Genomic DNA, 23010 nt, shown 5'->3' with positions numbered 1-23010 from the left:
CGAGCTAGGCCCTAAGGAATGGGAAAATTGGCAAAGAAAACACCAGACAGTGATGTGGAGGGAGCAGACCACGTCTGGGGTATGCAGTAACAGCTGTTTGGCTGGTTCAAGCAGGGGGTTCCTGTGGGAGTGTGGTGGGAGAGAAAGCTGGGAAGTTAGAAGTTAGAACCAGATTCCGGACCAGCTTGAATTCCAGCCCAAGAAGTTTACGTGTCTACAGTTAGGAGGTACCCATTCCAACTGTACCTGGTAAAATTAGTGTTTTGTGAAGGTTCATGTTGGTGTTTTTACAAAGGATGGGTTGGAGCAGAAGTTCTGGAAGCAGGTGAGAAGTAAGGAGGTTGGGGAAGGAATAAGAAAAGAAGAAGTGAGAGTTTTAAAAAGACATTGAGGGGACTTCCCTGGCGGTCCAGTGGTTAGGACTTGGTACTCTCACTGCTGAGGGCCCGGGTTCGATCCCTGGTGAGAGAACTATTGTAAGATCCCACAAGCTGTGTGACATGCGCCCCCCACCCCCAGAAAAAAATCGAGAAGGAAGGGATTGTGACTGACTGATGAAAATGGGTGAGGAGAGGGAAGGAGTGTTCAAACCTGGGTGCCTGGGGGTGGGGCAAAAGGAGCTTTTGAATGGTGGCAGCATTTATAGAAACAGGGAAGTCAGGAAGTAGAAGTGATGGGTTTGTTTTTAGACTCGTTTCTGCACCAAATTAGCACCGAAAATTACACCCTGTCTTGTTTTTTGCTGTGGTGATTTCTCATGTGTTGCACCAGAAGAGCGTGACATCCTCAAGGGTAGGATCCGAATCTTGTACTTTTACTGTAGTCCCTCCAGGGCCTACCACGCTGTGTACTTAGTTTTCTGTGGCTGCTTAACAAAGACCTGGTGATTGACTAAGTCTCCCTCGATTCCAGACCACAGCACTGCAGGCTGACTCTTGACTCCCTTTCCATCTGTGTCCTTGCCTCTGCTTATTTCTACGTCATTTGCTACATAGAACTTGTCATCACTGGACTATCTGAGCCGTGTTGGGAAGGCGTAGCCAATGCTGCTGTTTCCATCCCTACTGACCAACGGTCCACGACAGTCAAGGCTAGAGATGGAACTAAGTTGAAAATGAGAGCAGGAAACATAGAGGCAAAGACACAGACTAGAATAAGGCTTTCAGCGGAGCCTCAAAAATAGAAACCTTGAATCAGAGTAGAGCCCAGAGGGGCAGTTCTAGAAGGCAGGACCTGAGAGGAGGCTCTGGTGTCACCTCCGTGCCAGGTGAAGGAGAGTGTTGAGGGGGTGACAGTTGTGAGTCTGCTGGCGAGGCAGTGGGCAGATGGCGCGATTGAGTCGCCCAGAATCATCCCCAGAGGTTCTTCCGGTTCCCGTGGGTGACTGAGGTCTGCTGTCTGAGCTGGCTGGAAAGTCAGAGGATATACTCAGAAGTGGGACCAACCATGGCTGAAACCAGGGCTTTTTGTGCTCATGTGTAGGCAGAGAGCTCCCTGCGGGTTTGCAGTAAAAAGATCTGTCAAGGGGAAAGGGAGTGGGATTCTAGAGATGTTGAACATAAGTGAAAAGTAAGTGGGAGCGTTCTTGGGAGGAGAAATGCTACAGGAGTTACGGGCAGCCCCGGGCAGAGTACACTGTTTGGTGAATGCCCGTGTGTGGGGAGGGGCTGTCCACATTGTACACTGTATCTGTAAGATGCTTTTCTAGTTGCAAACAGTGGAAGCGACTGGGCTTCTTTTTCTTATATCACGAGGCATGCGACTGTCCCCAAAATGATGAGAGTGACAGGTGTAGGTATGGCTCCTCAGACCACCTTTTAGTATCCTACAGCCTCTTAACGTCATGAGAACTTTAAGCATCTCAAATGATAGGGATTAGTAACAAAGCCATGCCGATACCTGAGAAAATTTCAGACACCTGGTGGGAGAGACTCAGGGCTTTTCTGGAGGGTAACAGCTAGTAGGTCACTGTGGCAATAAATGGCCACTCTTGATAGAATTAACCTCCCTTCCCTTCAAGCGTGACATTTTGAAGGGCCTGCTAATTCTCTTCTCAGGATTGAGGACTGACATCTCGTTTTTCCTCCAAATATGATCCTAAACCATCAGAATTTTCTTGCAACCAGAGCAGAAACGCTGCCACGCACGCGCAGCGCTGGGCGCTGCAGGTGTTCCCTCTGCTGCCAGCTGGCGTCTGCTGATTCTTGTGACTCCTATTGGAGGGGTAGGGGGTGGCTAGGAGTCCCTGTTAGGATTTGGTCGTGGAGCTAGTGACTTTTAATGTTAGGGGAAAAGGAAGTTAAGAAAACAGTCACGAAGAATCAGAATTTAGGAACATCTAACAACACCCCTTGTTGGGAAGGGCTTTTTACAGGCTCTCACTCTGCTTTTGGCCCCTGTGGAAATCTGCAGGAGGAGGCTGGTACTTAAAAAAGGATCCACGCCTTCAGTCTTCCTTTTGTCTTCCGAACCTGAAGCCCTAAATTTAGCAAACAGCTTGAGAGTGCTTTCTAGAAGAGGCCAACTCCACGATCTGAATCAGAGATGGGAACACATTTAACCACCCTCAGCTGGGGCCATCCTCTGTAAGCACAGGTTCTGGGGATAACAGAGAAGAGAGGACCCACACCAAGTATTAGGAGACTTGGCATTTAGCTCTTGGAATTTAAACCCTCAGTGACCCTCTGAGAACTCTTCAACGCTTGTCTTTGTCCTTGATCATGGAAGACCCTTTAAACTTAAGGGTGGGGACTTCCCTGGTGGCGCAGTGGTTAAGAATCCGCCTGCCAATGCAGGGGACAAGGGTTCGAGCCCTGGTCCGGGAAGATCCCACATGCCACGGAGCAGCTAAGCCCGTGCGCCACAACTACTGAGCCTGTGCTCTAGAGCTCTCGTGCCACAACTACTGAAGCCCGCACACCTAGAGCCCGTGCTCCGCAACAAGAGAAGCCACCGCAGTGAGAAGCCCGTGCACCGCAACGAAGAGTAGCCCCCGCTCGCCGCAACTAGAGAAAGCCCACGCGCAGCAACGAAGACCCAACGCAGCCAAAAATAAATAAACAAACAATAATAAACTTAAGGGTGCTGGGACTTCCGTGGTGGTCCAGTGGTCGGGGGAATTAAGATCCCACATGCTGCATAGTGCAGCCAAAAACAAAAACCAAACAACAAAACAAAACTTAAGGGTGCAGATTACTCAAGCTCAGGTTCTGTTTCTGCAACCCCAGGGACAGATAGCACAGTGATTGGTGCTCAGAGGGGTTCAGTAAATGTTGCTAGCTTGCCTTAAAATCAGAGGCTTAGGATTTGTTTTCTCTTTCGTTTGTGACTTTCAAAATATTGGACAGAAAGTGGTATTTGTATTTGACTTGCTTTCTGACTGAACTATTGAGTCGTTTCTCCTAGAGAAGAAATTTCTTCACATCAGTGCCTAAAAAGCGTGAGGAAAACCTTCCATACTGTCCTCCTTACTCTTTATAACAACTGTACTCTTCTTTGTTCTGTCCCAAGATAAAGCCACGAATCCTTCCAACCGCCAGGAGGACTGGGAATACATAATTGGCTTTTGTGATCAGATCAACAAAGAGCTTGAAGGGTGAGTCTCAAAGCTGTTAGGGGGCAGGTAAGAGGTAGTTGACTGGAAAAGTAAAAAACTGTGGCCAAGGAGGGCTAGCCAGATGGCCTCGGGTCAGTGTCCTGAAAGTGTGGTCTGCTTGTCTCCCAGGCCACAGATCGCCGTCCGACTGCTGGCCCATAAGATCCAGTCTCCACAGGAATGGGAGGCAGTCCAGGCCCTGACGGTAGGTTCTTCGTGCTGACGGAGGATCTTCATGAGCCCAGGCCTTTCCCCGTGAGCCCGCTGGGATCTCTCGGGGGGGTCAGGGCTCACACCCTCAGCCAGCTGAACACCCTTGATACAAACTAGACATACCTGGACCTTGCTCAGTCAGCTGTGCCACAAGTGTGTGTGCCCCTGTGCCAGGCACTGAGCTTCACGGATGGCTGAAGCGTGGCCACAAGGTCTAGCGGGAAAAGCAGAGTGGCTGAGGGAGGGAACGAGGGGCAGGGGCCCTGGGCTGTGGGTGAGGCTCAGAGAGGGCTTCTTGAAGAGAGGCTGACAGAGCTGTCTTGCCAGGTAAGAGTTGGCCAAGTGTGATTCATCCTGTAGCTAAAAATAATGCCGGTTACTAGTGAAGGCATCACACCAACAGGCAGATCCTAGCGTTTATTCAGACTAAGGGGGGTCAGGACGTGGAGCCGTGTGCGGCACGCGGGCGCCTCCCGGGCTCTCCCCTAAGCCAGGGGGCCCAGGTTCTCTCCTGACTTGGTTCAGCTCCTGGAAAACCGGGAGAGGGGGACACGGTCGTGGAAAAGGCACTTAGCCCACGCACATGGCTCTGCTGTGTCCTCCGGAGAGCAATGGCCTTAGAACAGTGGTTCTTGACTGGGGGCAGTTTTGTCCCCCAGGGTACATTGGGCAATGTCTGGAGACACTTTTGGTTGTCACAGGTCAGGAGGTGCTACTGGCATCTAGTGGGTAGAGGCCAGGGGTGCTGCTGAGGACAGGCTTCTACAACAAGTGACCGGCCCAAAATGTCAGCAGTGGTGCAGTTGAAAAACCCCGCTTTACAAGGACAGAAGCCAGGGAAGGGGGCAGCACTGGGGTGGTCTGCTCCTTGGAGGAAAACTCAAGGCAGGTCCTATGGGCCCCAGAAGGAAAATAGATGGGGGCCGGGGGAGGGGAAGTAGTGTACCATCTACAATGAAGAAAACAGAATTTAACAGAATTCTCTCCCACCTCCCCAAAACGTTGATCAGCTTATGGAAAGAACCCTGGACCCTGAGAGAGGCGTGTGCTCTCTGGGTCTCCGTCTCCTCACCTGTAAAACACAAGGGCAGAATCTGCAGGCAGGCACCTTCCAGGACTGACACTCGATCTGTCTTGGTATCTGGGTCTCAGGGTTTTTTACTTTAGTTCCTGTTGAGCTTCCCCAGGAGAGGTTTACAGTTTGAGGGGCTCTTTCGTCAGTAATCCTGGTGCGCTGATGTCCCCTGGGGCAGTGCACGCCTCTTTTCCTGGTTAGCTCCTTCCTTGGGTGAGTATTTATTCAGCGCTCCCTCTGTGTGGGGTCTGGCCGAGTGCCAGGTCCCAGGCCTGAGCGCCGCGCCTTTGTGTGGTCCAGGTGCTGGAGGCCTGCATGAAGAACTGTGGGAGGAGATTTCATAACGAAGTGGGAAAGTTCCGGTTTTTGAATGAGTTGATCAAAGTCGTCTCTCCAAAGGTAAGTCAGTGGCAGTTTCCTCGTTTCTAGGAACTTCTTTCGTACCCCGCCCCATCTTACTGCCTTTCACTGCACAGACCAGCATCTCCATGGATCTGAGATTCCCTGGGTCCTGTCCTCAGAGAGCTAGGCTCTGACAGTAGCAGGATGTCCAGACAGGGCTCCCAGTCTAAACGTGACAGGTGGTGTGGCAGCAGCTGTGCGCATGTCAGGGGAGGGCCTGTGTAGCGTTGGACCCTGGGCTTCTAGTGACAGCAGTCACTCTTCCTCGCCTGCCTCACGTGGACACGAGCAGCTGGCCTCCCTCATCACCGGGCTTCCATCGCACACTAGTGTTGCCTAAGCTCTGGGCACCCACTTACGGCAGAGGGAACAATTCTTCATAGCAAAGAGGTTCTCATTAACTCCTCTGAGGGAAAGTGCAGTTCTGTTTCTGGCAGACTGTGTGGAAACGCCGTGAGGAGCTCCCAGCCCCCGGCCTGACTACCGTCTATACGCCGGATGGATACGGCCGTGTGCGGGCCGTGTGCAGGCCGTCTCCTGCCCTCCCCTCCCAGTACTGTCGCACTCACGCCTCACACCTGCGGGTTTGGAGGAAGCTTGAGGACTGTACCCAACTAGCAACCATTACACTGCCGTGAAGAGAGCGCTCCCTCTGTCTCTGCCTCCAGACTGCGCTAAGTTTTCCCATTTCCTTTTGCCTCTTAGTACCTGGGGGACAGGGTGTCTGAGAAAGTGAAGACCAAGGTTATTGAGCTGCTTTATAGCTGGACGTTGGCGCTGCCGGAAGAATCCAAGATCAAGGATGCCTACCACATGTTGAAGAGACAGGGTATGCGCCTGCCTTCCCTCAGCCTCAAAGCAGCCCTGAAGGCTGGCCAAGGCCAGGAAGAATGAGGGGTGTCCGCCTAAGACAGCGGGAGGGGCTGGGCTGTGAGGGAATGAGGGGGCTGCGGCCCGCAGGCCTGGTCCCAGGGAGCGCCCCCTTGCTGCATGAGGAGGGGAAAGAGCGCGGCCCAGCCTGCGCGAACGCTGCCCCGTCCCATTTCAGGCATTGTGCAGTCGGACCCGCTGATCCCTATGGACAGGACACTGATCCCCTCTCCGCCACCTCGTCCCAAAAACCCTGTTTTTGATGATGAGGAGAAGTCCAAGGTAAAGTGCATTCCAGCCTGCAGCGTCCTCAGATGAGGTGTGGGCTTGCTCAGTGCTGTGGGGAGCTCCGGTCCTGTGTTCTCCCCAGGTGGGGAGTTGCCTGTTCCTCTACCTCTGATACCCTCCTCTTCCAGCTTTTAGCCAAGTTGTTGAAAAGCAAAAACCCAGATGACCTGCAGGAGGCCAACAAGCTCATCAAGTCCATGGTGAAGGAAGTGAGTGGGTCCCGAGCCTTGGGGTGGAGGATCCCGTGGCCACAGAGCAGAGGTCCCTTCCCCTGGTGCTGCGCCTGTCGTTTGCCCTGTCCCCAGCCCTCACCTGGAAGGAGGAGCATGGGAGCTTCTGGGGGAGAATGGGATAGAGGAGCATGAGTAGCTGGGGCCAAGTTTGGGGGTAGGGAGGACTGTTGCTTTAAAAGAAAAACTGTAGATTGGGTCTGAGGCCAGTGGTTCCCAAGAATCATGCATTGAGGGCAGAAATAGAGACACAGACGTAGAGAACAAACGTATGGACACCAAGGGGGAAAAGTGGCCCGGGGGGGGGTGAAAAAAAAAAGAATCATGCACTGAAACGAGCTTCCGTGGGACTGGCCTCTGCTCTCGTGTTCTCTGGGAAGGTGTGAGCCTTGCCTGTCGGGATTCTGGGGGGCAGTGGGACGGGTCCAGTTGAGCTCTTTCTCCTGGATCCTCTGATGCAGGATGAGGCGCGGATCCAGAAGGTGACCAAGCGTCTGCACACTTTAGAGGAGGTTAATAACAACGTCAAGCTGCTCGGCGAGATGCTGCTTCATTACAGCAAAGAGGATTCTTCAGAGGCAGATAAAGAGCTCATGAAGGTAGGCCCCGCTCTGGGAGGGCCAGGCTCCGGGGAAGGGAGCCAGCCTTCGCCGAGTCCCAGCCCTAAGACGCTGCTACACACCTGGTGTTCCCTCACCTCTTAACCGGCACAGCAGCCAGGTAGAGGGGAGTGCGTCCCCATTTTGCACACGAGCCATGGCTGACTTGCGCAGGGTGCGCGCGCTCCACGGACCCCTACGTCTACGCGACTCTGCAGACCTGCTCCGGGGCGCGCCCTTGCTCCACCTCGCTTTCTGCCTCGGGGACATCTGGGCAGAGAGGCCAGCCCTGTGCCCCTGATGCTCACCTCAGCCCTCGGTCACATAGATACTCTGAATTCTGAGACATGTGCCAGCCTGGGAGGCAGGAAGGGACATACTGTCCTGGTGACTTCTCCGCCTGAACAGGCGTCTTGGGTGACACAGAGTGGTGGAGGCAGGTGGCAAGATGTGTGCTCCGAGCCCAGCTCTGCCGGTAACTGACCGTGGTACCAGGGGAGCCCGCGGCTGGGCGTGAACGCTGAGTTAGATGCTCTCCAAGAACCCTGCCAGCTCCAGTTTTTCTGCCTGGGTCTCTTCTAGGAGCTGTTTGATCGGTGTGAGAGCAAGAGGCGGACGTTATTCAAACTAGCCAGCGAGACAGAGGACAACGACAGCAGTTTAGGTGAGTGAAGAGGGATTGACAAAGATGAGCTGGGAGTCGGGATGTGTGAGGTGGGACGCCGTCACGGCCAGGAGTAAGAAGTCTCTCTCCATTCTAGGGGACATCCTGCAGGCCAGTGACAACCTCTCCCGGGTCATCAACTCTTATAAAACAGTCGTTGAAGGGCAGGTCATCAATGGTGAGGTGGTCACCTCAGCCATTCCTGACTCTGAAGGTAAAGTGTTCTGGTTCCCCACTCCCGACCCCTCTGGACCAGCCCCGGTCCCCACCACCAGGCCACGGTGCAGGTTGACCAGTGTGTCATCCCACAGGGTCCGAGGGGCTTCTCAGCCACTCCAAGCGGTCCCCCTTGGAGGTCTGTACAGGGTCTCCCCTGCTTGCCTTCTCCGCTGGCTTTTCAGCCTTCACCTGGCACAGGTGCTCTGGGATTAGGCCAGAGGCTGTGTCAGGGTTCCCCCTCCCTCTGTGCAGCCACTCGTGTGGCCCCTGATTATTCCTGTCCCCTTCCCTTCGTCCATCCAGGAAACCACCGTTCCAGTAACCAAGGCACTCTCATTGACCTTGCCGAGCTGGATGCGCCGAGCAGCTTGTCCCCAGTGCTGGCCCCTGTACCCCGCCCCTCGGGCATCCCTATCCTCCCTCCGCCCCCCCAGGCCTTGGGACCCGGGCGCAGCCACTCGTCCAGCCAGGCTGAGGCCCCGCCGGGACCCAGCAGCACAGGCCGCACCCTCAGCCTGCTGGACGAGGAGCTGCTCTGCTTGGGTGCGTCCTGGGGGCTGGAAAGGGCTTCTGGTGGGGCCGGTAGGGAAGCTAGGCACGTGGGAGCGGGAGGTCTGAGGGGCCCGTGTGCTTAGCGAGGGTGGCGGAGGAGGCTTCCACTGTAGGCAGAGAGCCAAGTGCAGTGTCCCTCAGGGGGAGCAGAGCGGACCCAGTGTCTCGCTCTGCTCTCCTCTCCCCGGGAGGTGCCCCCTCAACGTAAGGACTGAAGTGGATCCGCTCCCCTCTGGAGGCTGCCTGGGGGACACCTCTCCACCCTGTCACCCACGGATGCCCCGCTGGTCACGTGACCCTACCTTGGTTGAGGTGGGGCTGGGACTGCCCAAGCCCAGAGCCTCTTCTCACCGCAGTCGTCTTCTCTGTTCTCAGGTCTCACCGACCCAGCCCCCTGTGCTCCTCCCAGAGAGTCAGCTGGAAACAGCCAGTGGCCCCTGTTCCAGGTAGGGGCACAGGTGACATGACTGCAGGGCTGACAGCCTTCACTTCCTACTGTCCTCCCCCTCCCCACTAGTCCTCAGCTGCAGTTGTCTGCTGTCTTGACCCCTTAGGGCACCACACCGGATACGGCGCTTTCCCTGCCCTGTCCTTGGAGGACAGGGGCTGCTCATCCAGAAGGGCTGCAGTAGGGCCCCCAGTAAAGGGGTGGGGGGTGGAGAGCCCAGATCCCCCGCCGCTCGCAGGGCCCTTCGCGCCCTCTGCTCACTCACGCTTTCCGTTCCCCACAGAACGAACAGTCGAACCTGGACTTCTTCAGCCCCAAACCTGGAACTGGTGCCTGTAGCCTCTCAGATGGGCCTCTCCTGCAGCCCTCAGCAGCCCCCGCAGGCAACTCCCAGGCCCCCGTGGTCCCAGCCAGCGTTCCAGCCCCCCCGGCCGGCTCCTTCTCATTTTCCACCGGCCTGGCCCCAGCTTCGGCCCCCAAGGCTGAGCCTGCGGCCCCCGGGCACCATGGTTCAGCTTTGGGCGACAGCACCGTGCGCCAGCTGGACGCCCTTGATCAGCTTCTAGAAGAGGCCAAAGCGTAATGAGTGGGAGAGGGGCTGGTGGGGAGGGCAGGCCCGGGCGTGGCAGAGCCAGAGGCAGCTCCAGAGGGGTCATGAGTGTTCCCTCTCAGTCTGGAATCTGGAAGCTAGGGAGGGGAAGAACTGGCTCTAGCCTGGCGGCCTTAGTGAGGGGCAGCCCAGCAGCTCTGCCTGGTCTCTGACGTGCCCTGTTCTCCTTCCTGCCTCCCAGGACCTCAGGCCTGGTGAAACCCGTCTCCTCTGGCTTCTTCGCTGGCGCTGCCACCTCCCCTCTGCTGCCCACCAGCACCTCAGCTAGACCTCTCCTCCCCTTCTCCACGGCGCCCGGCAGCCCTCTCTTCCAGCCACCTGCCTTCCAGTCCCAGGGCAGCCCCGTGCAGGGGCCCGAGCTCTCCCTGACCAGTGTCCATGTCCCCCTGGAGTCTATCAAGCCTAGTAGGTGTTCACGGAGGCTTGGGGTGAGAGGGGAGGTGGGGCTCACAACTTACAGTGTTGTCGGGGACACGACAGGGGTGGCAGGGTACAGGCTCTCCAGGCCGGGGTCCCTTAGAGCCGCGCGTGGCCCACCTGACCGCTGTCTCAGCCTGTGCTTGTTCCCACCGTGCACTCTCGGGAGGTCCTGCAGAAGTGGAGCCTCTGTCACAGGGCCGCCGCGCCCTCCCGCTTGGCTGTGGTGTCTGCTGGCTGTCTTCAGCCTTCCTCTCCTTCCACACTCACACGCCCCCTTCTTACAGGCAGCGCCCTTCCTGTGACAGCCTATGATAAAAATGGCTTCCGCATCCTCTTCCATTTTGCCAAGGAGTGTCCTCCAGGACGGCCTGACGTGCTGGTGGTGGTGGTGTCCATGCTGAATACGGCTCCCTTGCCTATCAAGAGCATCGTGCTGCAGGCTGCAGTGCCCAAGGTACCCCCGGCTTCCTGGAGCCTCAAGAGGCAGAATTCACCTGTATCTTGCACCCACTGCGTCCAATCCCAGTTCCATCTCAGGGGCACCTGCAGTCTCTTCAAAGGAGCTTCTCTCTCTCTCTCTTTAGTCAATGAAAGTGAAGTTGCAGCCACCCTCTGGGACAGAACTCTCCCCGTTTAGCCCCATCCAGCCACCTGCAGCCATCACCCAGGTCATGCTGCTGGCCAATCCACTGAAGGTGAGCTAGAACTGGGGATCCCAGCCTAAAGCCCTGGCTGCCCCAGGTTAGGGCTCGGGAATATCACCTCCCAACCTGGAGTGTCGTGATACCACAGCCATTAACATGCGTCCCTTCTCCACCCTGGTTCAGTGGCTGAGTGAGGACGAGGTGGTAGGAGCAGGGCCTGTCCCACAGCACAGACAGGGCCCCAAGGGTATCACAGAAGAGAGCGTCTCACACGCTGCCCCTCTGCCGCAGGAGAAGGCGAGGCTTCGGTACAGGCTGACCTTCGCCTTGGGGGAGCAGCTGAGCACGGAGGTGGGGGAGGTGGACCAGTTCCCCCCTGTGGAGCAGTGGGGGAGCCTGTGACCCCAGAGGACACTGTCATCTGCACTTTGGAGCCCAGGCAGGCTGCCCTGAGACGGGAGGCTCTCCAGGTCCAGCCCTTCTTCACGTCCTGACTGCAGTGCTTAAGAGCTTTGATGTGGAACAGGGGGCCTGGGTATTGCTTCCAGGAGCCGAGCAGCTGCTGTGATGATCTCTCCTCCTCTGGCCCCCTAAAAGGACCTGTTTTTATCTACCTGTGTGACTTGAAGTGGCCACGTGCATCAGGGGTGGGGAGTGGCCCCAGACTCTGCACCCCTGCCCTGGGAACATGGACCCAGGGCTGGAGTAGGTTTTTCCCCTGTGTTGGCGTCCTTTGATGCCACAGAGGGGGAGGTCTCCAAAGACAGACTCAGGGCCCTCCCTCAAGGACCACGTCCTCACAGCCCCAGAGGTCTCAGCTCCCCGTTGCTGCTCTGTGCTTCCCCTTGGCAGGCTCCTGCTCCCATCTCCAGGGAGGTGGGCAAAGCCCAATGGTCCTGAACGGCCCTGGGCCCAGAGTAAGGAGTTGGTATGCTGCCAGATCTCCAACCCTGCCCTCCATGGGCAGCGTCATCCTGGAGTGGCCACTGGATAATGAGTTGTGTGCTTGTCCCTGGTGGTGGCAGGCTGTGTCCTATGGACATCGCAGCAGGATGAGGAACTCAACTCAAGCTATTAGAAACAGTAGAACTTGGCCTCATGGCAGCCTAAACTGCAGATAGGAAGGAAAGATGGAAGAGAACCAGTGTTTTCCTCCGGAAGCAGGTCCTCAGCACTTTCTGGGAGAAGTGTGCCTCCTGCTACGGGAGCAGGCCATCCTACTCACTCACTACCTCTTGCTCCGCATGAAATAAACTGCTGTCCTGCCCTTCACGCCTCTGAAGGGGAGGACGACTCCCAGCGCCCTGTGTCCTCCTGCTTCAGCCTCCCCTGCCTCCCACCAGATGGCCTGTGGTGTGGCACGTGACTGATTGGGAACAGGAGGCCTCAGGGTCAGGCACGTTGCACTAGTTCTATGTCCATACCTGCTGCCCAGAAACCCTGTCCCCAGCCGCCCAGGGGCACTGTCAGCAAGATGTTGGGTCTGGAGGTGGTGAGATGAGGGGCCTTGCTTGAATCGAGTCACCAGACCCTACTGCTTCAACAGTGCTCAGCCCAAGCTTCTGCACCCACTGGATGGAACTGGGCCGGGGACTCTAGGCCTCATGGGGCAACAGCAGAGTGAGAACCACCAGCTGGGGAAAGAGCGCACAGCTCACCTGAGCTCAGCTGGATAGGCTCAGAGCCATCTCTGGGGAAAGGTGGCACAAACCATGTTCCCTGACCCCTCCCTGCTCCTTGCCAGGCTTCCTCACTCCATCAACATAGAGGTCATCTCCCCTTCCCTCCCACTGTTGGCAAGCAGGTTTCACTGCTTCACTAGGACAGTCAAAAGTGAATCAATTTCACTACTTAAGGAATAAATCCAAGAGCTTTCCAGAGACGGGCTGCTGCAGCCCTGGGAAGGTCTGTGGGACTACAACATGGAAATGTACCTTTATAAGCTTCAGACTTTAAAATTATTTATGAGTGTTACTTGTTACTATTGAGGTCACTGCTTCGTGACAAAAAACTCTACTGGATATATCAACTGCTGCCCTTGTTCTGCTGCATGTCAAATAAACCATTTTCACCCCATTTGGAATCCTCCTAATACAGACACCAATCGCCCCAGTGTGGGGGAAGGTGCCACTTACGAATTCCAAATGTAGACAGGTGGATATGCTGGCATCACCTGAGGGCTGCTGCTGAAAGGTAAGGTTCCTAGACCGTTTTCTTTTTTAAAGAAGATAACTGGAAAGTTAACAGATGATTGTGAGGTGAAGCCAAATTTCAGAAGCACAAGTAAACCACTGAATGCTCTTGTTCAAGTTTCTGCTTTCAAGCAGGAGGGCACTGCACTCACCGTAACTTCTGGGGGTGGCTTTTTCTCGAAGACAGCTACCTCAGGTTTACAGTGGTGGTAGATAAAAACTCCCTAGATGTAAGAACTGTAAGTTCTATAAGAACTTGCCTTCTATTTGCAAAAGAAAACATTTATTCTTCTAAAAACGTATATACATTGCCTTACAAAGATAACATGTTGGAGCTGGCCTCAGGAACCTTCCAATGAGCCTTCTTTTATGATTGACCGGGCAAGATTCCGTGCAAGAGCAAGTCTCAGCATTTCCACCTTGGTGGTCTCTACGTCATCATCCTAAAAGCAAAGAGCCTGCATGAGGCACAGCAGGAAGTTTACCTTCTTTATAGTTCCCAAGACTCTCTAATCCAAAGGTAGATAAAAGGCATACAACATTCAGTAGTATCTTCCAGCAAGTTCTCAATATTAAAAGATGGAGCTGCATGCAAAGGACCACTGTGACTGACTGACAGGAAAGAAAAAACAGACGAGAACACTAGAATCACCCCATTTTCTCCTAAAATAAGTTGGCGTGTCACAGTTACAGGTTAAGAGGTATCTTAAGAGGCATGTGAGTTTGTAAGGGGCCAACATCTCGGGGTGGGGGTACACCTGAGCTAGAAGGAGCCTTTTCTCATCTCCATTGTGGTACCAACAAACTGGAAAAGCTCAACTGACCTGGAGTTGCTGGGCATCAGGCTCTCCACGCACTGGTCTTCGTGAGGTCAAGTCCTCCAGACATCTCATCAGCTCGTATGTTTGCTCTGCTGAAAAAATCACCTAGGGGAGAGACGCTGCTTAGCTTAGCTGCTCCCCAGCCAAAGCCTGCAGTGGTTTGGGCACGGGCTCAAGCCGAGACAGCCTTTCTCGTATCTCACTTGGAGAAGTGTGCTTTCTGTATGCAACCCTGGGAGGGTAGAGCAGCCCCCCATTCTCACTCCCAGCTCTTGTCAGGGTCCTGGGCTGAGCACTGTCAGTAGACAGATGCCACATTTCAAATTAAGTAGTTTTTCTTGTGTAGCTATGGATATCCAGAGTGGGCGCTATAGGGGAATACACGCATGCATGCGCACACGCACAGAAGATCACTGTGGACTCAACCTGTACCTGTTTCTGTTCCAAAAGGGGCAAGGCATCTGTTAGTAGTGTCATCCAGAAAGTACGGGGGGCAATCTGGGACGTCATCAACGACAGGAGAAGAGAAGCAGCATCAACGAAACGCTTCTCCCCATATAACCGGTGGAACTCGCGGTACTTTCCTGTTGAGAGCAGAGCACACTAAGTCACCTCTGACCCTAAACAAAAGAGACCCCAGGCCAGCCTTTCCACAGAGCAAGGAAACTCTTCCAGAGTGGCCTCCAAGCTCACGGGCCAACAAGACCAAAAGGATTCAAAATACACGCTTAAAAGGGGTTCCAGGGCTTCCCTGGTGGTGCAGTGGTTGCGAGTCCACCTGCCGATGCAGGGGACATGGGTTCGTGCCCCGGTCTGGGAAGATCCCACGTGCCGCGGAGCGGCTGGGCCCGTGAGCCATGGCCGCTGAGCCTGTGCGTCCGGAGCCTGTGCTCCGCAATGGGAGAGGCCACAACAGCGAGAGGCCCGCGTACTGCAAAAAAAAAAGGGGTTCCAGAGAGCCAAACCTGGGAGAATATAAGCATCAATATAAACAAGAGTCATGAATTATATAACAGATTGAATAAAATAACCCATAAGGCCATTACTGATGTAAATGAAAGAATAAACGGGGACGAAGAGGAAGCCTGCCATACAGTGGAATGCCAACTATGAAACACAAGGACTGGCAGGTGAGAAAATCACCGGTAGTTACTAAAACTAGTGGGTCAAAGTTTGATGAGAAACAAGACATTTAAATAATCCCAAAGTATCCCTCCACGAATTGTTAAAGGGAAAATCTTTACACGTGACCAAGGTGAACTCCACCAATAAGGGGACGACACTGAGGAGGACACATCACCTCAGTGGAATTCCTGCCCAAATATACAATCTGAGGCTGCTCATGGATAATCCCCAAGTGAGAACATTCTACAAGAGAGCTGCACTGACTCTTCAAAAATGTCAAGATTAAGGAAGCACCAAGAAAGGCAGAGGCACTAACGAGCCATGAAAACTAAATGCATGAACCGAGACAAAGTGAAGGACATTACTGGGACAACTGATGGAATCAGATACGGATTAGATGAGAGTATTATATCAACGTTGAGCCTCCTGATTTTCATAACTGGTTATATAAGAGAATGTTCTTATTCTTAACAAATACGTGCTCAGGTATTTATGGAGAAAGTCTCCATATAAATCTCCAACTTATTTTCCGACTGTTCCCCAACAACCTGATTGAGAGAATAAAACAAATGAGGCAAAGTATACATAACTGTGAATCTGGATAAAGTGCGTGTGGGAGTTCCTTATTCTTTACACTACTTTCACAACTTCTAAGCTTGAAATTACCAGAAAATAAAACGTTACCAAGAAATATCCTTTGCAGAGACTGGCACACAGGGTTCTATGTGTTTTAGACTGGAGAAGCCTAGAACAGTCCCTCCAATCTCCATAACTGTCCACCTGTGCTGAAGGTCCAGGGGACAGAGCCCAGAGAGACTCACCCAGGAACGTCAGTCGATCACTGAGCATCATGGCTGGCCCCAGGTTGTCAATGAGATCCAAATCAGAAAAGCAGCCTCGCTCACAGTAATCCCTGAGGAACCTACAAGGCCCGGCCCAGAGGTCAGAGCAGCAGTCCCAGGCCCACCTCCTCAGCCTCCCAACTGCCCAGGCAGTACCCAGGAAGCACACACAGACTGAGCCCACCTGTCTGAGACGAGCGTGGCGAAGGCGGCATCTTTGGCTCGAATGCTCCAAGAGAGGGCGGAGCCCAGGCGATTGTTGCGGACAGCTTTCATGGCCAAGATCTTACAAATGCTGCGAACTTTGCAGGGAAAACAGTAAAGATGAAACTTTCACCCTACAAATCACTCCATTCCTGAACCTGCTGGGATAGGAGCAGCTTCCCAGCTCCTCTGAGCTTTACACGGCTTCTCTGTGGGCTGCAAATACAGTCTGGCCTGCAGAACTAGGAACTTCGAGGTTTATAAATTGTCTCCTGGCAGGACTGGCTTTGTGAGTGGGTTTCATTTCAGGGGTGGTAAAAATCTTTGTATTGCTCCCCACAGGTCAGCGCCTCCATTATCTGTCCGCATGCTGAAAATGCTACCATCCTTTGGGTCTTGAATGCTATATGCTTTCAGAGACGGTCATAAACATGCAATGCCTCTGGGAAGAACAACAACTTAGGTTTTTATCATTTGACGCTGAGGGGGAGGAGAAGGGGCCACCATCAGCATCGTTCCCTCCCTGTGCTCTCCCTGAGCCACCTCCGGTCCTGCTTCCCCACCCAGCCAGCCTTAGCCAGCAACAGCAACCCACCTGGGACAAGTCACCTCGCACCTGCCCCAGCCTGACCTCTGGCGAATGCATGAAAGAGTGGATCAGGACCTTTATAACCAGGCAATGGGCTCGACTGCTTCTAGGTGCCAACGGATCCCTAGCTCTTTGTCCCTCCGCAATGACTTTCCTGTGTTTTGGTTTACCTCCTGGCACCCAGTGCCCAGACGCTCTCCAGGCTGGCTCACACGGCATGAGCATAGAGGGTACGCTGGGAGGACAGCCAACTCACCTTGCTCAGTCATCTGCCGCTGCTCGCAAACCCGCAGCACCTTGAGGGCTTTCTGCTCTGTGCTCAGAGGGATCCGCTCAATATGCAGCTCCAAGGAAACTCGGCCCAGCTCAGGGCAGTAGTCAAAGTAATCCACCCCCAGCTGCCACAGGCTGCACAGGTCCAAGGAGGACAGACGTGAGGGCCTGGGGCTTGGGAGTTAGCACCCAAGGCGGCTCCTCCCCCGGACCTTGTAGCCTTCAGGGAACCAGACGGGAGAGAACACAGTCCAAGCTCCACTGGCAGCAGCCGCCTGCTGAAGAGCACCCCGCTGCCACCCCACCCCCTTGGGGCCGTCCTACCTGTGATGAGCAAAGAGTCCTGAGGCGTATTCCAGCAAGAGGAACTCTCTCATGTTGGATCCAAAGCTGGAATAAAGCATAACATGGGACCAGGACTCTGGGCCTGCTCTATTCAGGGCCCCCTTCGGCAGCCCAGCCTCCCTTCTAGGCACTCGGTTCAACCCACCCTCAAGAGCCTGGATGGCGGCAAGAAGAGGGTTGGCATGGCCATGGCGTACTTACTAGAGGTTGTGCGACTGGAGGAGTTTGCAGTGATCCAGCAGGTCTGTCAGATGGGCCACAAACCACCAGTTGCTCAGGGCGATGCTACAGGTTCAGACACAAGGCCAGATTCAAAGTCAGGATGAGAGGGCATGGCCCACACGAGTGGAGCATAAGCAGGAACCCCACATGTCTTTTGCTTAAAAAGGATGGCAGGGACAGAGGCAAGCTGGAATCTGTCTGGAAGCACAGACTGAGAAGTTTCTGCCCACTAGGTGGGGACTAGTAACAGACACTGAGAAGGACATTCAACCCCCAAAGCAGCAGCCGATGATACATTTCAATGGAGAACGTCACACAGAAAATGAAAAAACATCCAGGAACCCAATTAGATATAGGAATTGCGGACACAGAATAACATATAAGAAAAGGACTGAAAGGGACTTCCCTGGCGGTCCAGTGGTTAAGACTCCGCACTTCCAAAGCAGGGGGCACGGGTTCAATCCCTGGTCGGGGAACTATGATCCGCATGCCATGCCACGCGGCCGGTGGTGGGGGAAAGAATAAAAAAATAGAAAAGGACTGAAAGATTGGTGGGTTTTGATTCTTAATGAAACATGGAATTCAAAAGAACATTTTCTTTTGTACTGGAATTTGCTGTTAATTTTTCTGTTTCATAGTTTTGATTAGTGCACTTTATGAACACAACTATATATATTAGGATGTCACTTAAAAAACCATCTTGTGTTATCTATTAACTTTGTTATCTATTACTACTTTGTATAAAGAAATTATTTTTTGTTCGGTTACATGATTTGTAATTTGATTTTATTGGATATATAATCTGACACATAATGGAAAGTCAGAAGTCCTTCCCCAAACCACATTTTAATCGAAACCTAGAATCATCTGTAGCCCTTGTTAGAAATGACATTTCCTAAGGCCCTCTGAAGGTCTGATTAAATTTTTTTTTTATAATTTTTTTTTTTTTTTTTTTTGCAGTACGCGGGCCTCTCACTGTTGTGGCCTCTCCCGTTGCGGAGCACAGGCTCCGCACGCGCAGGCTCAGCGGCCATGGCTCACGGGCCCAGCCGCTCCGCGGCATGTGGGATCTTCCCGGACCGGGGCACGAACCCGCATCCCCTGCATCGGCAGGCGGACTCTCAACCACTGCGCCACCAGGGAAGCCCTGATTAAATTTTTTACATCACCAACTTTTGTAAACTCTCTAGCATCATTCTGTATAGAGTAGACTATGCACTTACTGTCAGTGTGCGTACATCATTTTGAGTTGTATTTTTCATTTGTTACTTGGTGTAGGCCTTCCTGTATCTGTATATAATGCCTGACTATTTTTTAAATCTTGGGAGAGGGAAAAGAAGCTTTAATGGTTCCTTTCTGTAAGGCAAGATCAACCCCAAGTAAAGTGGAGGGAGCAGACCAAGGCAATACACTGTCCCAGGCGTAATCATTCACTAAGGTAAACAGTTCTGCTTTCAGGATATCAAAAGAATGGGGATTGGTTTACACTGAATTACTGGATAAATGTTTAAAACTTTTGCCTTGATCTCAGGGATACGGATACTACGATACTTCATCTGCTCCAGAATTCCATCATTATGGAATGTCATTTGGCCTCCCTAAATTTCATATGTTAGATACATTCCAGCTTTACTAACAGCTATGCATATGTATCTGACATTCAAAAAACTAAGCCAATTCTCAAAAACGCTTGTATTTCTACTACCACCTTCGAACACTAAGCTCTGTAAGTGCATACATGCTATACAAAGCATCACGCTCCAGTGCGTTTTGTTGTTGCTGCTGGCTGTGCCTCTCCGCTCGAGGGATCTCAGTTCCCCGACCAGGGAGTGAACCCAGTGAAAGCCCCAGAACCCTGACCACTAGGCCAACAGGGAACCCCCTTTGCTCAAATTCTTACAGGTTGCTTCCTCGGTCCAGGATTGCCTTTAACGATGACTTTCGTAATTTTGTAATTCTGCTGCGTTCCTTCTTGATTTTGTCCTTTTTAGACAAGAGTCCCAATAAATCCGGTATCTCTTTATGACAGGCCCCTAAACAAACCCTGACTCGCTGGACGTTTGTTCCCTTAACTGTTCTAATTTCATCATAGGTCCTTTACGTATCAAGTTTTTTTTTACTTGGTTGCGCCAGGTCTCAGTTGCGGCATGCATGTAGGATCTAGTTCCCTGACCAGGAATCGAAGCTGGGCCCCCAGCACTGGCAGCGTGGAGTCTTAACCACTGCGCCACCAGGGAAGTCCCGATAATTTAAAAGTTTAAAATACTGTTATTTCATTAACTAGAGAGCGATTTAACGAAGTGTGGCAACTGGACCTCACGGCTGCCCCTGTCGGTCACTTGCCTCTCTGTAGCCCTTTCATCTATAAAATGGAGTAATTGTACCTCTTGCCTACCTGGACTGTTTCAAGAAAAAAGTGGCAAAACAGACATAAACTGCTTTAAAAAGATTATTTTTGAACAGTATCTATATAAATAAAACAACAGTAAGCCTGAGCTTGAAGCTGACACTAACTTGTCCTCTACTTAAACTGCTTACCAACAGCTACACAGCTGTGTCCACAGGAAAGCACTGCAAACTGGTTCAAATCCAGTCCTGCTACTCAATGACTGACCACTTCACTTCTTTTAACTTCTGCTTCATTGTCAAAGTGAAGGAATTATAATGGTCAGTACAGTGCTTTGAGATTCTGGAGCTATCTTCAGAGTTATGAAAAATTCAAATATAATAGATGAAATCAGAAATGACCAGTCCTAAGAATAAAATATCATATAAGGTGAGAAAGTGTAAACTGAGAAGATGTAAAAACAAGCTGCCTCCTCACATATAAAATCACGCACATCCCCCACCCCTCCTAGAATAAGTTCTATGTAGAAAAATTAGTCATGAGGGTTGTCTGAGCAGAGGGCTGAAGGATGAGAAGGAACCTGCCAGAGGAAGACAAGGGAAAGGAGCATTCCTGAAATAGAGGAAACAGCCAGTGTGAAGGCTCAGCGGTGGAAAGTAAGCTTGTCTCGTTCCCACTTCAGAATGAAGCCCGTGTGACTCAAACTTCAAGGCAGGTGGAGGCCAGCTCACTTAGGGCCTTGTGATGAGAAACCACTGGGACAGTAAACAGGAGAATGACGTGGTTTAAGTTGTTTTTTTTTTTTTGCAGTACGCGGGCCTCTCACTGTTGTGGCCTCTCCCGTTGTGGAGCACAGGCTCCGGACGCGCAGGCTCAGCGGCCATGGCTCACGGGCCCAGCCGCTCCGCGGCATGTGGGATCTTCCCAGACCGGGGAACGAACCTGTGTCCCCTGCATCGGCAGGCGGACTCTCAACCGCTGCGCCACCAGGGAAGCCCATGGTTTAAGTTTTAAAAGATTACTTAGGCTCTTCTGTGATGATGGACAATACAGAGACAGGTGATAGTGGGAAGCCAGCAACGGGCCACCTGTTAACAGTTCAGGGAAGGGCTTCCCCAGTGGCACAGTGGTTAGGAATCCATCTGCCAATGCAGGCTACACGGGTTCAATCCCTGGCCTGGGAAGATCCCACATGCCGCGTAACAACTAGGCCCGTGTGCCGCAACGAGTGAGCCTGCGCTCTAGAGCCCACGATCCACAACTACTGAGCCCGCGAGCCACAACTACTGAGCCCGCGTGCCACAACTACTGAAGCCTGTGCTCCACAACGAGAAGCCACTGCACCACAACCAAGAGTAGCCCCCGCTCGCCACATCTAGATGAAGCCCGCACACAGCAACGAAGACCCAATGCAGCCAAAAATAAATACATAAATAAATTTATTTTAAAAAAAACAGTTCAGGGTAACAGTGATGGTGCTGGGCCATGCCAGTGGCTGGGGAGGGAGCAAGAAGTAGCTGGTTGTGAGATATATGGCTGTTTTTCTAAAAAATAAATGTATTTACTTATTTATTTATTTTTGGCTGCGTTGGGTGTTCGTTGGGCTTTCGCTAGTTGTGGCCAGCGGGGGCTACTCCTCGTTGCGGTGCCAGCTTCTCATTGCGGTGGCTTCTCTTGTTGCAGAGCACAGACTCTAGGTGCGCGGGCTTCAGTAGTCGTGGCACGTGGGCTTGGTAGTTGTGGCTTGCGGGCTCTAGAGCGCAGGCAGAGGCGCATGGGCTTAGTTGCTCCACGGCATGTGGGATCTTCCCGGACCAGGGCTTGAACCCATGTCCCCTGCATTGGCAGGCGGATTCTTAACCATCGTGCCACCAGGGGAGCCCCAAGATATGTTTTCAAGTTGAGCTAATAGGACTTACCAATAGACTGGTTAGTGCTTAAGAACTCAGTAAACCGTATGGACTTTGGTAAACGACCACTGAGGCCAAGAACTAATGAAAAGGCTTGAGTGACTGAGACTGGAAGAAGTGCTAAATGAAAACGGACACCAGGGTCTTGTGCAAGTCTGAACAACACAGGTTTTGGATGTTCACACACATATAAAATGGAGAATTCTGAATGCAGGCTCTAAATGGAACAAGTGAACAAGCTCACTGGTCAAAGATGTTCAGGGAAGACTTAAATTAGCTGCTCTGGGGTGGCCTCTGCTGGAAAAGGGAGAACTCTGGAGCCGGGAAGACCCGCGAAGGCCTATAATGAAGGCCCTACCCTGGGTTAACAACTGTAACCCTCCAATGGACTGTTTGCCCTGCACTGGGGCTGCTGTCACCCCCTCATGCCAACCCCATGTCCTGCTTTTCTGGTGGCTCTGCAGCAACCACTGCCTCTGACCAGCCAAGATCTGGTGGCTGTGGACCTTCTTCTATGAATAGAGCGTAAGGGTCTGTACACACCGCTCTACCCTGAAGCCAAGGTAATGGGCTGGGCCAAAGGTCTGACAAGAAGATTCTAGATTAGGCAAACATTAAACTGGATCTCTTCTTAGTTTTTGAAGGAAGACCTATTTCCTTTTAGTTCGATACTTCTGAAGGACTTTAAGAGCACCAGGAAGATGCCATCTTGCCTAGCTCCCTGTGGAGTGTGTACCAGTTCCTGTTTTCCTTTTGCTGGACAGCAAGAACTAGCAGCTGCAAACCAGAGGGGAAGAAACGAACCCTTGGAGGATTCCCAACTTCTCCTTTCAGCTGTGGGGATAACAGGCAAACACATGGCCCTTCAGCAGGGGCTGATGAACTGTGGCCTCCAAGGGCCTCTATGCTCTGCTTCAGGATCCCTCTCTGCCCCTTAGGGCCTGGCATAGTTGACATGGGGGTAATCAGGTGCCCCTACAGAAAGCTCCCTTCTAGCGCCTTGAGAAAGGATTCCCCTCATTCCCCTTTCACAGGGTAGTCAGGAACCCAGCTGACATCACACCCAAAGCAGCAAGGCTTTCCTATACCACCAGCCCACTGGCCCAACCCCAGACAGACACACCCCTCTTCCCTGGGAATCGAGCTTGGGCCTGACTGGTACAACACATGAGAAAGCAGGTGTTCACGAGACCCCAGATCCAATCCTTCCCCATCCAAGAGGGCATTATGTCTAAAACTGTGCTACTCTCTCTGAAGGTACTTCAGCCCTTCTTCCAATTCGTGGATGAGGTCCCGGGATTTGCTTTTCAG

General features: G+C 52.8%; 2 protein-coding genes across 10 annotated transcripts in view; one reads left to right on the top strand and one right to left on the bottom strand.

The window, feature by feature from the left end:
- Window positions 1–23010, top strand: part of GGA3 (golgi associated, gamma adaptin ear containing, ARF binding protein 3) — a 28123-nt gene that overhangs the window by 2507 nt on the left and 2606 nt on the right. For 2 of the 4 annotated variants that reach the window (XM_030837622.2, XM_030837627.2), the window contains exons 2-17: window positions 3511–3595; window positions 3725–3800; window positions 5184–5282; window positions 5991–6114; window positions 6334–6437; window positions 6572–6652; window positions 7135–7272; window positions 7855–7936; window positions 8034–8150; window positions 8459–8698; window positions 9083–9153; window positions 9439–9734; window positions 9947–10170; window positions 10470–10639; window positions 10770–10880; window positions 11121–18370. In XM_030837622.2, the coding sequence (XP_030693482.1) occupies window positions 3511–3595; window positions 3725–3800; window positions 5184–5282; window positions 5991–6114; window positions 6334–6437; window positions 6572–6652; window positions 7135–7272; window positions 7855–7936; window positions 8034–8150; window positions 8459–8698; window positions 9083–9153; window positions 9439–9734; window positions 9947–10170; window positions 10470–10639; window positions 10770–10880; window positions 11121–11231 (2129 nt within the window). In that variant the 3' untranslated portion in view covers window positions 11232–18370. Of the gene's footprint in view, window positions 1–3510; window positions 3596–3724; window positions 3801–5183; window positions 5283–5990; window positions 6115–6333; window positions 6438–6571; window positions 6653–7134; window positions 7273–7854; window positions 7937–8033; window positions 8151–8458; window positions 8699–9082; window positions 9154–9438; window positions 9735–9946; window positions 10171–10469; window positions 10640–10769; window positions 10881–11120; window positions 18371–23010 lie in introns of those variants that run through there. The other 2 variants (XR_011377056.1, XM_060290479.1) reach the window with 2 other exon arrangements.
- The window catches only part of NUP85 (nucleoporin 85), a 28558-nt gene continuing 18830 nt past the window's right edge, over window positions 13283–23010 (bottom strand). For 5 of the 6 annotated variants that reach the window (XM_060290480.2, XM_030837629.3, XM_060290483.1 and 2 more), the window contains 8 exons: window positions 17422–17505; window positions 17200–17265; window positions 16859–17010; window positions 15994–16111; window positions 15789–15889; window positions 14275–14426; window positions 13846–13947; window positions 13283–13464 (listed from right to left, as the gene is read on the bottom strand). In XM_060290480.2, the coding sequence (XP_060146463.1) occupies window positions 13363–13464; window positions 13846–13947; window positions 14275–14426; window positions 15789–15889; window positions 15994–16111; window positions 16859–17010; window positions 17200–17265; window positions 17422–17505 (877 nt within the window). In that variant the 3' untranslated portion in view covers window positions 13283–13362. Of the gene's footprint in view, window positions 13480–13845; window positions 13948–14274; window positions 14427–15788; window positions 15890–15993; window positions 16112–16858; window positions 17011–17199; window positions 17266–17421; window positions 17506–23010 lie in introns of all 6 variants that reach the window. The other variant, XM_070044454.1, reaches the window with a different exon arrangement.

The sequence above is a fragment of the Globicephala melas genome, chromosome 20 (assembly GCF_963455315.2).
Source record: "Globicephala melas chromosome 20, mGloMel1.2, whole genome shotgun sequence".
Taxonomy (NCBI): Eukaryota; Metazoa; Chordata; class Mammalia; order Artiodactyla; family Delphinidae; genus Globicephala; species Globicephala melas.
This window is presented reverse-complemented; position numbering and strand designations above follow the sequence as displayed.